The 13982-nt window shown below is 42.0% G+C and overlaps 1 protein-coding gene across 7 annotated transcripts in view; it reads right to left on the bottom strand.

Moving 5' to 3' along the window:
- Positions 1 to 3620: 3620 nt before the first annotated feature.
- The window catches only part of CDK8 (cyclin dependent kinase 8), an 87984-nt gene continuing 77622 nt past the window's right edge, over positions 3621 to 13982 (bottom strand). For 4 of the 7 annotated variants that reach the window (XM_082304862.1, XM_082304864.1, XM_082304865.1 and 1 more), the window contains 4 exons: positions 11292 to 11389; positions 9812 to 9890; positions 9534 to 9692; positions 3621 to 4812 (listed from right to left, as the gene is read on the bottom strand). In XM_082304862.1, coding sequence (XP_082160988.1) covers positions 4687 to 4812; positions 9534 to 9692; positions 9812 to 9890; positions 11292 to 11389 — 462 coding nt within the window. In that variant the 3' untranslated portion in view covers positions 3621 to 4686. The remainder of the gene's footprint in view (positions 4813 to 9533; positions 9693 to 9811; positions 9891 to 11291; positions 11390 to 13982) is intronic. The other 3 variants (XM_082304863.1, XR_014227489.1, XR_014227490.1) reach the window with 3 other exon arrangements.

The raw sequence follows: 13982 nt of genomic DNA, 5'->3' as shown, positions 1-13982 counted from the left end.
GGCTATTAAACTGTCTCAGAACTGGCATCCTGAAGCACTGTCACCACTCAGCCTGCAGGAAGGCACTGAGACGGCTGCGCTACCCAACAAAAAAGGGCTGCTCTATTCAGGGGTGTAACTAAAATAGCACGTAGGGAGCACCACATTACTCAGTCCTTCTGCAGAAAATAGGCTCAACTTACAATAGCAACGTTTAGTCCAAATGGCAGGTCTGCAACTTCACCACTAGCTCCAAGAAATAACCTATGTCTTTCCTTTCTGATACACAATAACCAATATGAGATCCTGCAGGCTCCATCCCACCTCTATTATCCTACTCAGTGGCAGTCAAACTGCCTAATCTTGCCCATAAAATCATCAACAGCCACCATACATGAAAGGCAGAGATGACAGCTTGCCTTTTAGTGAAGCCAGGATGTGCTTGGGGGAGATACAACAGGAGCTGCTTATTGTTCAAAGAGCAATTTTAGAAAGAAATTGATGGATACCAGGGAACGGCACATTTCTTCGTATAAAACTTTCCCTTGCAATTGACTCCAACCCTTGTTCTCACTAACTGCCACCTCTGCTGGGGCCTGAATGGGCAAGAGACACACGACAAGGTGAAAATGACAGGAACAGCTTCCAAGATCCTTTTTGACAGAGCTTAAGGCCGTTTCACGTGACATGGCTAAATCCTGCATGCTTCACTCACGTTCCCCTCATGCTTTGCCATCGTCTTCTTGTTTCAGCTGGCAAAGGAGAGTTGACACCACTTCCTATAAAACATCATCCTCATGATCAGAAACGATAACATCCTCCTGATCAGTCTCACAGAAACGTGCTGCTCCACGTTGTGGAGAAAGCTTTGTGCAAAGCTACCACGGACACAGTAGCTGACAAGACATTTGGGACTTGGGCTGCTGATGGCCCTCAGCAGAGAAACACAGAGGAACTTGCTCTCTCCTTCTGGAGGAGCCCATCTAGCACAAATGCGATGCCAAGGACTGCGACACTGTTTGAACAGGCAACGGCACGCACCTCCCACCTGCATTACATATCTCCCCTGAGAAAGCAAAGCATGGAAACATAAACCCCATAAAAACTAAGCACTGTACACAGAAAGTAAAAAGGAATTTGGAGAGACTGCTCACTCCTCTCCCGCTCAGGCCCACCACCCTGGCTGCTGGAGGGCCTGCCACCTACAGATGAATCACCCCAGGCCCAGAAGAGACTCTGCCCAGCAGTGGCTTCAGAATGAAGAAAAAAAAAAAAGAAGCTGAAAGAAAACCTGAACTAACATTGGCCTACCCCTCAGCTGGGCATCGCTTGGGCACTGCCACGGGCAATTCAGTGAGTATTTTCCAATTCATGTATACACATAAGGCCAGGACAGAACCAGTCGCTTTTCCTTCCTCAGACTGCTCCTCCCCACCACGAATGCTGAAACCCTCTTTAAAAGGGGTCATCGCAAAAGTTATTTATTTCTTCTTAAAGAAGCTTGGTTCTTATCAGGTACAGTAAATTCAGAGCTGCCACAAGCTAGGCTTGCTGGGAGTGCCAAGGTGGAAGTGCCGTAGTGTATTTATCCTCACGATCACGTTAAGCTTGTAGTCCGTTTTCAACATAAGCCTACTCGAGAAAAACAATTCGTTCTTTAATGAGAGCAACAAAGACAGGCTCCCAGACTTCAGCTATTTGAAATACACTCAGATTGGTCCAGATAACTGTTGGTGAAAAACGAAAAGCTTTGAAGTTCTTGAGTCCAGTAACAAAAGCTGAGCTAGGGGAGGAAAGAGGCAGGGCTCACGCCGGCTGCTGCGCGCCGGGCTGCCCTCTCCCTCACGGGAATTTGCAACTCTTCTATTAAATGTTCTCAAAGGTACTTTCTTCTTCCTCCCCTTTCTGTAACCCACACGTAAAAAGCCCCCCAGAGCAAAACAGGGACAAAACAGGATTAATTTTTTTTTTTTTTTTAAACAGTTCAGGAAAGTAATTTAGAACCTTGCCCTCAGTATTCCTAAGACCAATATTAAAAAACTTATTTGATGCAGGTCATTTATAATTGTCATGAAATATGACAAGATTAACCTTACCTGCAACAGAAATATACCCTGTCTTGAAGGGGTATCAGAGGTTAGACCAAGCATTGAAAAATCTTTTCTTTCCGCAGTTCTAGAGAAAACCTCAGATTCCTCCTCCCAAACGACCAGCTGACTCGGACATCAGAACAAGTCAAACCTTAATATTTTACTTCACTGTAGGCTCTCAGTTTGTTGAGGTAACCTGCAATACGTCTACTAAAAATGGAATAGAATGAATGAAATTAATGCAAATGGAGTAGCAGACTATTTAGAACTAAATGTAGAGTATAATTTAGTTATTATAATTAGTTGATAAGCTACATCTTCATCTCAAATATCTTCTTACTAGGAAAATTAAATTCAAGCACAAACTAACAGCAGGAGTCCTTTTTGTCAGTTGGATGCATTTCCCTTTGCAAAAAAGAAATTAAAGCCAGCCTGCTACTTTTAAACAAAGCATTGGAGACATCACAATATACCGGTATCAAATAAGGTTTGCATTAATATGAATGATATTAACTATTATGCATTAATATGGATGTGCATCAATAAGAAAGCAAAAAATCTAGGCCAATAGTACTTTAGCCAAAGAAAAGTTACTCTTGTCGCCATTTCAGTACCTGGGAAGAGTCTGGAGATACTAAACAGGCAAGTTCAAAGCCTCTACATATATTAAGGAACAGACAAAAAAAGGCTTTCACTTGAAAAAACAAACCAAGAAGTTGTTGAAGGCACTCCCACCTATATATTTGTGTTCCAGAAACTGAGGAAAGCCAGCTTTTGACAACACTTATGTCAAAATGAAGAGGGTATCACACAGTATTACTAAAGCAGCATAAACTTTGCACTCAGATTTTTTTCTTGAGTTTTAAATCTCCTGAATACTTAAACCTCTACTCCACTCAGATAATTTTATCTTCACCTCAAACATGGTTTGCATTTTGGGCTGGCTACTGATCTGGTTTTTCTTTTGCCCCCCCATCAGTAGCTCAGTGCATTTGAATGGATCACACTAGCTGACATTCACACTACATGAAGCACTTGCAGAAAAAAATCCTGCGTATATTGCATATATTTGTCATAAAATCATGGTGCGGTATTAGATACCAAGATAAGAATGCGTTACAGAAACCTGAGAAGAACTATTCAGACAGGAATGTCTCTAGATTTTCTAGATGAAAAGGAGCTGTCTGATCTATGAAATGTAGCTAGTAATAAACCCACGCTCAGTGTATCTCCAGCTGATTAGCTACATGTACGCAACAGGGGCAATGACATTTTATGAAGGCACTGTATTTTTTTTCTGCTATTTAAAAAAAAAAATCCTTCTCAGCAGTTAATGGAAGCCTGCCCATTTGCAAGAAAAATTCCTGTCAGATACTGTTTCTCAGACACAACCCGATACAGATGTATGGTGGGGGAGCAGGGTGTTGTTGCTGATAGAAAGGAATACAGGCAAAGGTCATATGCAGATTTATGAAAAATAAATTTATTACATAACACCTTGTTTTAACAATGTTTGATTTTTTTTTTAATTCAGAATACTTGTGTCATTCATGTAAAATAGTTTGATACAGTACATTGTATGTAAGTTTTTCCTCATAAAGTCTAAGGCTCTCCTAACACCTTGATCCTCTGCTGTAGGAATGGCACCCCTAAACAACGTGCGAACATTTAAAAAAAATAAACTGAACAAAATTTAAAATCCACTACACCAAGCTGGTTCTCAAAAATCATGACGAAATATCTGAATGGATGCCGCACCTTTTTAGGAAATATCATTCATGCTTTTTTAATCCCAAAGCATGCTCACAAATCATTAACACCAACAGGAAAAAAAATAAAACACTGTCTATGACAATCATTTTGTTTGCTGAACCAAACATGTTTATATCAATGACAACATACTTATTTTACTATCAAATAGCAGCTTTAATACCAGTCAAGTCATAGATTTAAAAACAAAAACAAAAACTTATGTTGGAAATTAATCTTTGGGACATTTGTAATTGCTGGAAAAAATGCAAACGTTTTCACGTTCTTAAAAAAATCTCATCATAGCAATCGTGTCGTTCATAAAACATTGATCTAGGTGGAAAATGAACCAACCCACAAAAGTCACTAAAAATAAACGTCTATCAAAATCGTCTCAGAGTCACGGTTAGTTTGCTTTTTTGCCATGGTAACATATACTGTATGCTTCAAGTACCAGTTCAAAGATGTTGTGTACTATTGGTCAGATAAAGTTGTTACATCAAGAGAATTCACCACATACGACAACAAAAATGCTTGCCCCTAGCACATTTCACAGCTTCAACTGCTACAGACTGTCACTGAAAAAAAATGCATCGGTCAGTCTGAACCATGTCAAGTAAACTATGGAAGTAGCATATCCACAACACAAACTGTGCTAGCACTTTCTTTTCAAGTCTAACCCCAAAAACAGGTACAATTTGGGAGCCACTACTCCGCTCTGTGGAAGGGGGTGGATCGTGGCGATCAGATGGGTTGGAGGTGTGGTTGTACAGTACATTCTCGTGGCCCAAGCCGGGTTCCAGGCAGGCAGCTGTGCGGCCGGTCCTGCAGCATTAGCAACAGTGCATTGACGTTATTGGGATGCAGCTCAGTACCGATGTGTCTGATGCGAGTACTGTGGCGGCTGCTGGGAGGTAGTTGAATATCCCATGCTGCTCTGTGGCTGTGATGTGCTTGGTCCGGGGTTGGGGTAGGCAGCATGGGGGTTGGAACGCTGCAGAGGGGTAAAAGCAGAGCAAACGCAATCCTTCAGAACAGGCACGTTGCAAGACAGTTTCTCCTAACCATTTATTTCTTCAAGAGGTACTGAACAAACACAGTCTCAAAGCAGCTGCACTGACAGGCTTCTTTTCACTTACTCTGATTACAGCAGGTGCAGGTATGAACATCAGGAATACCAGATTAGAAAGTGACAGTTACCACCCTTCCGTTATCCATCCTAATTACCTCCTGTGAATCTACACCCATCGTCATCAAACCTCCAGCCAACCCTCCAGATGGCTACGGGACACCTGCACGTTACACAAGGCTACCACCACTCCCAGCAGCGGTCTTCTCCACTTGCTCCCTTCCCCTACCGAGAAGGTATGTTGGGGCGAAGGTCCAAACAGTGCGCCTCACTGCTGCTGAGCCACTCTGCATTATTCTGGAGATTTTCCTATACAAAGGATATGCTTGCCACCCTTTTGTGCGACCTAGGAGTAAAGGCTGAGAGCACCGTGATTATTTAGGCTACGGTGTCATCTAGCAGCAGCCTTACAAACACTTGAAGGAGAGTTAAAGACAACAGCCACACGCTTCTCAGTGGAAGCAGATATTTCAGGGGGAAATGGCCAGAGATTGGGGCTTGGGAGGTTCAGGCTGGACATTGGTGGGGCGGGGAGGAAATCACTAAGAGACCAGTATAGCACTAGAAGAACTTGCCCAGAGAGGCTGTGAAGTCTCCATCTATGGAGTTTTTTTAAGACTCAGCTAAACAAAGCCATGGCTGACCTGATTCAGCATTAGCAACAGTCCTGCTTCACGTGGGAGATTGGGCTAGATGGTCTCCAGAGGCCCCTTTCAACCAGCATGTCTACAATTATTTATTGAGTGGAGCATTCATCATTGCAAGAAGCTCTAAGCAAATCAGCAACTGCCTACTTCAATTTTAACCTAAAAGTTAGTGATTTCCACATCACACATTATAAAGGAAAAAAGGACTGCATGTGAGATTTTCAATCTAAGCACATGACCACTTAGCAGCATTTAATATTTCATTAAATTAACACAATTTCAGCACATTACTGTGCTGTTTTACATTTATGTTAAGGTTTACACACACACAGAAATTTTGCAGCATTTAGAAACCGCTGTGTAACTTCTGAACTCTTGATAGCACAAGATGTATTAGGATTTTTAGAAAAAGCGGCTTCTAGTAAAGGTCTGGAAACTTCTCTAAGGTGAATATTCCAAGACTAGGGTATTGCTACTGAGACCTGAATATGCAAAGCTATGGTGAAGCAACGTCCTGAAAAAGTAAAATATATAAAATCTGTAAAGCTATTTTAAAGTTGCTTAAAGTCGCAATATAAAATAATAAATAACAACTCAAATTTTTCCTGCTGTTCAGCATTTAGAACAGAAGCTATAATGAGGATGCTGAGATGATGGCAGAAATGAAAAGGCAAACTCTACTTGTTAACATATGCTCACAGGACCGAGCTAATTCTCTAGGGACGTACAGTGTAAAGGGGAAGAAATGGCTGGGCCAGCACTTAATGCCAGGCGGAACAAAGCAGCACCGCTGAACTGCACTGTTAACACAGCGACTGAACTTTTGTGACATTTGCCTTCACTCTCGAGAGATGGACTAAGTCATTCGCCAACAGAAGTGTCACAGCTCTGGGTCCCCCTTCTCCATGTAACAAATATAGGATGTACTTCAGAGAGCAAAAATGCCTGAATATTCTGTTTGCCCAAGCACGGCTCCTGTATGTAGGAAACTATCACAAGTTTAACCATTTAAAAACTGACCATTCATGTCAGTTGTAAACACTTTTTGCATCCTGACTTCTAAAACAGATCTTATTTTAAGATGGAGGCAATTAAAAATCATCAGATTCTTTCAGGACACCCAGTGCAACAAATGGCTTTTGTTTAAGAACAAACGTAAATATCCAATCCTTTCTAAATACCATTAAGCACCCAGGGGGTTATCACAAGCAAAAGCTCAGAGTAGCGGAATTGCTCCAGCCTGTTTAGTCACATTGCCTTTGGAAGTGTCACATTGCAGATTTAAACGAGAAGGCAAGGAAGTCTGTGTGCCATGTGTCTACTATTTTTACGCATGGCAGAAAAGGATATAAGGTCAACTTGCTCTGCGGAGAGTAATTTGACTTCTGAGTGGATGGAGAAACTGTCTTAGTGTGCCTTGCCCAGGAGATGGCAATCCTTCTTCACAAGCTTTATATAGGGAATTTGAGCAAATTAAATGAAGAACAAAGGAACAGGTGTTTGATTAAAACAGAGGGCTGTATTGTAATATTTGTTTGCTGTCTCCTCAAATTGCAGGATCAGAAGCAAAAAATGTGAGTAATTTTTTTCAGGGACACCTGAAACCACCAATAGGCAGCTTTTAACCGCTTTTGTTCTAGTGCCAGCAAGGTCAGGTCTCCTCCCTTGGATTACCATATTTTCCCGATACCTTAATCAGAACAAATCTACCCACTGCCTTCTTGCAAGACTCAGGGGGAGATGTATTTTTTCCTAAGAAATCAGGTGTTTTGCCTCCTACAGAGACAGCAAAAAGATTAGTCAGAAGCAGTCAAGTTACCAATAAGAGCTCCTGAGGCAGCAAAGTAGCAGTTATCACTATCTCACAGCAAAAGTATTCTGAAATTATGTTTGTTGACAAGGGCTGCCCCCAGCTATAATCCTGGGATGGATACCTGAGATTACAAAAGTTTTGATGAGCATGAGCTGAAAATAAACCAACATCAACTCCTGCCGAGGCAATTTGAGTCTTCTGACTTCTCAACTAGCAAACTTCAGCTCTTGGTCACAGAAGTGGAAGCTGAAGTTCGTTCAAAATGCCAAGCTGCAGCAGCACAATGAGGTGAAGGGCATGTAAATAGGGCATGTAAATGGGGCTCCCTGGCACAGTACATGCAACCTCTGCATCGATCTCCTTAGATATGTCATTCAACATGAGGGGAAGATTAAGAGAGTTACAGCTGCATTTGCCTCCTTAAAAACACACACACAGAAGTGGTAGAAAGAGACAGCTAAAAGGCCAAAACAGCAATCGACTGCAGCTTGCCAAATTGAAAGGGATGACGTTCCTGTAAGAGCTTCATCTGTGCATGCAGAGCATCTCTGTGATGCATGATCCAACCAAAAGAAAGACGATGTTTGTACTTAGAGGCACCCCACACTGCAACACTAGTTAAGGCTGACCACTGTTTCAAACAGCTCTGAAAATTTACATCATTCAAGCAGAATGACTTGAAAAGTGATATGCTATTGATGTCCTGGGATAAGCTGAGCAAAGGCACTTGGGGATTATACGAAGGGTCTCACAGTAAAGCTCCTGAAAATTACCTTATTTTACAGTTTTTAGTACTTTCAAGTTTTGGCCAATGCTGGAAGTATAGAGATTTATGTAAGGACGAGGGTAATGCCCCCAGGCAGCCTGTGAGGATATCTGGTACTCTCAGGAACAAACTCTGAAATGCAAGATTTCAAAGCCCATTGGTGTTTATGGAAAAACGGTATCAAACTGTGAAAGGCAAGTTGACAGCAGCAGTTTTACTGACACCATTCTTTATCTCTCCTTAAGTTTTGTTACACAATATATGCACAGCTAAGTGGGTTTCCAATATTAGGGTCTCAGATTTAGATATTAATCTTTACATTAGCTGAAAACACTGCCAGTAATTTCTGACTTCCCCATCTTTTGATTTAATTCAAGACTCTCTTCCAATTGGCTTTCTGCACTATGCATTCCATGTAAACCAGTATGTAAGAGTTCCTGCAGGCTAACATTTCCACCAGCATGCCTCATCTTGAAATCTTCCATTCCCTAGGCTTCCAAAATCTGCCACCTCTCTAACTACTCCTATGCATATCATTTGAAGTCTTCCTTGCTCTTCTTTTGTAATTTCCTATCTTGCATTAACTAAAGGTTCTGTCCTTAACTCTCTTCTCCCCAGTCTCCAGGAGTAACCTCATCCAAACCCACAAATTCAGGTGTCATTCCCTGGGATGACTCTCAGATATTCTTCTGCTCCAAACTCTTCTGATTTCCTATGATGACTGACCACAAGCTCAAATGCAGGAAGGCTAGAACACAGTTTTCAAGTTTTCCTCAAGCTTTTTTCCTACACTCCTCCTCATCTTTCTCACTCATTGATTGCCACCACCTCACCTGTCTTCAGATCTGTAGTACTGAGCTTACTCAACCTGGAATCTCCCTTGGTCTTCAAAACAGAGATTATGACAGCATCATGTCAAGTCTTTGTCATCCAAAATACTGCTTTCCCATCCATTTGCCCAACTGAAACTCTTGTTCAGATTCTTATTTCACAGCTTGTTTACTGTAATATCCTTTGCCTCCCACCATTACAGGCTTGTTCAAATAAAGAATGGTGTTTTTAGGTGATACAGAGCACAGCACAACAGGCTCCTGGTCCACAATAAGCATTCCCTAATACGAAGGCAATAAATTAGTAACTGTAATAACCTCTGTCCCTAATCTCCTTACTGCTAACCTAAAGAGCATCAACATATCAATTTACAGGCAAACCATCAACTAAATGCATCTGAAAAAACATCTGAAAGATGCCGAAAAATACCAGTTAATTCAGTGACATTTACAAAATTACTTTTTTAGCTTAAAGAAACACTGCTGTAAACATGAGAACCAAATACATAATATATGAATAAACCAAATACCTGATAGTCTGAGGTCATAATAAGTCCACCTGAGGTAGTGGTAGGAGGAACAACTCTCACTTTTTTCAGTGGGGGTCCCTGTGTGTGACTGTTGTCTTGGTTCCCTGGATGACCAGTTCCATTAGTATGGTTATTGCCCTGCTGCTGCTGCTGGTTCTTCTCAATTGTTTAAACACAAAGAAAAATTTCAACTCAAAAGCAGTACGTGAAATAACATGAAAACAGGAAATAGTGTGAAAGCCAGTGAAGCATGATGATACTGTTCTTCCAGTACTTACTTTGTCTCCTTTATCATCTGGTTCTTCTTCTGTTAAAAATTCTCGTTTTGGGTAAGGGATTTGACAACCTGCAAAAACACTGCCCCCCAAAAAAGTCTATTTATCACTGTATTAGAACAGAAGGGTTAGACCTGTAAGATTCATACTTCACTCATGCTAGTTTCAACTTGCCTGAGCCACAGCCTAATACCTGTAACTAATGGAGAAGTTTCCCCTGTCTTACTTTCATCATATTCTAAACTTAGTAAACTTATTCACATTTATTTTTAATCTTCAGTTGCCTCTTACACACTCATTTAAACTCCTAATAGTTTTCACAGTTTCTGGTAACTGGTGACCCAACTGGTGGCTGGAAAGGCACACCACCTGTTAGATATCTGCAAGGGCACAAAGAGCTATCTTAATCCAGCTATTGTGCAATTCACAATCTCAGGACTAACTAAAAATACACCTGGAAACTCCACTGACTATTAACAAAACCACCTGGAACAAAGTTTAAAAATAACTAGAAATTTCATCTGTCATTTCACACCTCGTGATCCACATGAATTTGCTACTGCTAGCGCAAGCTAATATTTACCTGCCCTTAATCAGTAGAATGTATTTATAATAGAGTCTCTGTACACCTGTTAGTATTACTCATTGTATATTCACATTAAAATGCCAACCTAAAGTTGAGAAAAAAAGCCAAACACCATCCTAAAAGCAGTTTCTGCAAAAGCAAATCAATCACATGGCAACATTAAATCACAGAGACAGGTCAGGAGCTGTTATAAATAATCAAGTAGGTTTTAGTGAAGTAGTTTTTAATTAATTGCTTATAAATATACATAACATATTTTATAAATTCTTCCCTAGAAAATGGTAGAGAATCATACACAGGATGTACTAATAGCTTTCCTAAAAAGGTGTATGATTGTGCTCTCTGGATAGTCTTTTGGGAAGGGGGGCTTAATTTTTAATGAAATTATTAATTGTCCCTAAATTTTCTTCCTTTTGTAAATCTCCCTGCGCAAACAAAAAAGAGGAGTGTCTACAGAAAATGGATTTAAGTTTTTAAGGATGACAGCACAGAGACACAGAATTGACCTCCCCCACCCACTGAATTTACAACAAAGGCTAAGACAGAAAAATGTAAACTAATTAGAGAGTGTCATCTGGCATTCTAGAGCAGAGAAGTGGACCTGCGGGCACTTAGCAGTTGTCTACAAAGATCTGCAGCATGCATAATCAACCTGTCAGTGAATAACAAGATTAGTGCTGTGACTAATAGGATCAAAGTTCCATAAAGCAAGAGATTAATAAGAATGCTACTTAATTTTAAAAACCACAAATGGCATTTTAGTGGTTATAGCTTTCTTTGGTTGTTAGACAGTAAGTATTTAGCTCAATATCCACAAACATATTTACAGCAGAGAGAAAGCACACATTTCTAAAGCATCTCTGGATGTACTGATAGGTTAATAAACTGACCACTTACTCGGACGTGGGAAGAGGATCTTCTAAGAAATAGGGATCCTGCATAGCCTGTTCTGAGGTAATTCTCTTTATTGGATCCATAGTGAGCAATTTCTGAAGCTTCAAAAATAAAAGATAAAAAGCTCTGCATTACCAAAACTGTTTACAGAAACTTCACTGTATTATTCCTGAAAGACGAGCCGATACAAATGCATCTGAAACTAAAAACCCTAACCATAAATGGCATAACCACATTCTTCTCTCTTGTTAAAATAGTAACTTCATTTCCCATCAAAGAACACCTATTTTTACTTGCAAAGCCCAGGACACTCAGCTAGTTCCAGTCACAAATGTTCTAACAAAAACAGTCAAAGAGTTTCCATGATGTACCAGCAGCTTTCATCGTAGAATTGTTTGAGTTGGAAGGGACCTTTAAAGGTCATCTCACCCATCCCCCTGCAATTGGCAGGGACATCTTCAACTAGGTCAGGTTGCTCAGAGCCCCATCCAGCCTGGCCTTGAATGTTTCCAAGGATGGGGCATCTACCACCTCTCTGGGCAACCTATTCAGTGTTTCACCACCCTCATTGTAAAAAATTTCTTCCTTATATCTAGTCTAAATCTACCCTCTTTTAGTTTAAAACCATTACCCCTTGTCCTGTCACAGCAGGCCCTGCTAAAAAGTCTGTCCCCATCTTTCTTATAAGCCCCCTTTAAGTACTGAAAGGCTGCAATAAGGTCTCCCCGCAGCCTTCTCTTCTCCAGGCTGAACAACCCCAGCTCTTTCAGCCTTTCTTCACAGGAGAGGTGCTCCATCCCTCTGATCATTTTTGTGGCCCTTCTCTGGACCCACTCCAACAGGTCCATGTCCTTCCTGTGCTGAGGACCCCAGAGCTGGACGCAGTGCTGCAGGTGGGGTCTCACCAGAGCAGAGCAGAGGGGCAGAATCACCTCCCTCGCCCTGCTGGCCACGCTGCTTTTGATGCAGCCCAGGATACAGTTGGCCTTCTGGGCTGCAAGCGCACACTGTCAGCTCATGTTCACCTTTTCATCCATCAGTATCCCCAAGTCTTTCTCTCTTTAATGGTCTGTTCGCTTCCCACAAGAAGATGTAATGTGCACATATTTAGCCTGGTTTCTTCAACTGCCCTTAACAGGAAGCAACATCATATCCATCTAAATTCAAATAATTCCTAGCAACTAATAAACAAAAGTGATTCCATGTCCATTATTGCTTGTTATTTAGTATTGTCATAGTAGGACATCTCCATTGTCATCCATAGTATTTTAAAGATGTTATATGAAGTCACTCCTTAGAAAAATCTTTATACTGTAAAAGAAAGTAGGAATCAAAAACCCCACCTGGCCAGATATCTTTTTATCACCCACTCCACTGTGTCCTTGTTTATTCTGACAAATATGGACTCTCAGACACATCTGTGTGCTACATGCTGCTCAAAAGAGCAGTTGTGCAAAATCTTGAATTTTAGTTGATTTTTTGCATGACATGATCATAGAATCATAGAATCATTAAGGTTGGAAAAGACCCTAAGATCATCAAGTCCAACCGTTAACCTAGCACTGCCAAGTCCACCACTAAATCATGTCCCTAAGCACCACGTCTACCCATCTTTTAAATACCTCCAGGGATGGGGACTCAACCACTTCCCTGGGCAGCCTGGTCCAGTGCCTGACTGCCCTTTCAGTGAAGAAGTTTTTCCTAATATCCAACCTAAACCTCCCCTGGTGCAGCCTGAGGCCATTTCCTCTCGTCCTATCACTTGTTACTTGGGAGAAGAGACCGACCCCCACCTGGCTACAACCTCCTTTCAGGCAGTTGTAGAGAGCAATAAGGTCTCCCCTCAGCCTCCTCTTCTCCAGGCTAAACAACCCCAGCTCCCTCAGCTGCTCCTCATAAGACTTGTGCTCCAGACCCTTCACCAACTTCATTGCCCTCCTCTGGACACGCTCCAGCACCTCGATGTCCTTCTTGTAGTGAGGGGCCCAAAACTGAACACAGTGCTCAAGGTGCAGCCTCACCAGTGCCGAGTACAGGGGCACTATCACCTCCCTGCTCCTGCTGGCCACACTATTCCTGATACAAGCCAGGATGCCATTGGCTTTCTTGGCCACCTGGGCACACTGCTGGCTCATGTTCAGCTGTCTGTCAACCAACACCCCCAGGTCCTTTTCAGCCAGGCAGCTCTCCAGCCACTCCTCCCCCAGCCTGTAGCGTTGCATGGGGTTGTTGTGACCCAAGTGCAGGACCTGGCACTTGGCCTTGTTGAACCTCATACAGTTGGCCCCGGCCCAACGATCCAGCCTGTCCAGGTCCCTCTGTAGGGCCTTCCTACCCTGCAGCAGATCAACACTTCCACCCAATTTGGTGTCATCTGCAAACTTACTGAGGGTGCACTTGATCCTCTCATCAAGATCATCGATAAAGATATTGAACAGGACTGGCCCCAATACTGAGCCCTGGGGAACACCACTTGTGACTGGTCACCAACTGGATTTGACTCCATTCACCACCACTCTCTGGGCTTGGCCGTCCAGCCAGTTTTTAACCCAGCGCAGAGTGCACTTATCCAAGCCATGAGCAGCCAGCTTCTCCAGGAGAATGCTGTAGGTGTCAAAGGCCTTACTAAAGTCCAAGCAGACAACATCCACAGCCTTCCCCTCATCCACTAAGCGGGTCAATGCAAAATACTCT

Source organism: Platalea leucorodia, assembly GCF_965183815.1.
Source record: "Platalea leucorodia genome assembly, chromosome: 2".
Taxonomy (NCBI): Eukaryota; Metazoa; Chordata; class Aves; order Pelecaniformes; family Threskiornithidae; genus Platalea; species Platalea leucorodia.
Note: the sequence above shows the minus strand (reverse complement) of the source record. Positions and strands in the feature narration are given on the sequence as shown.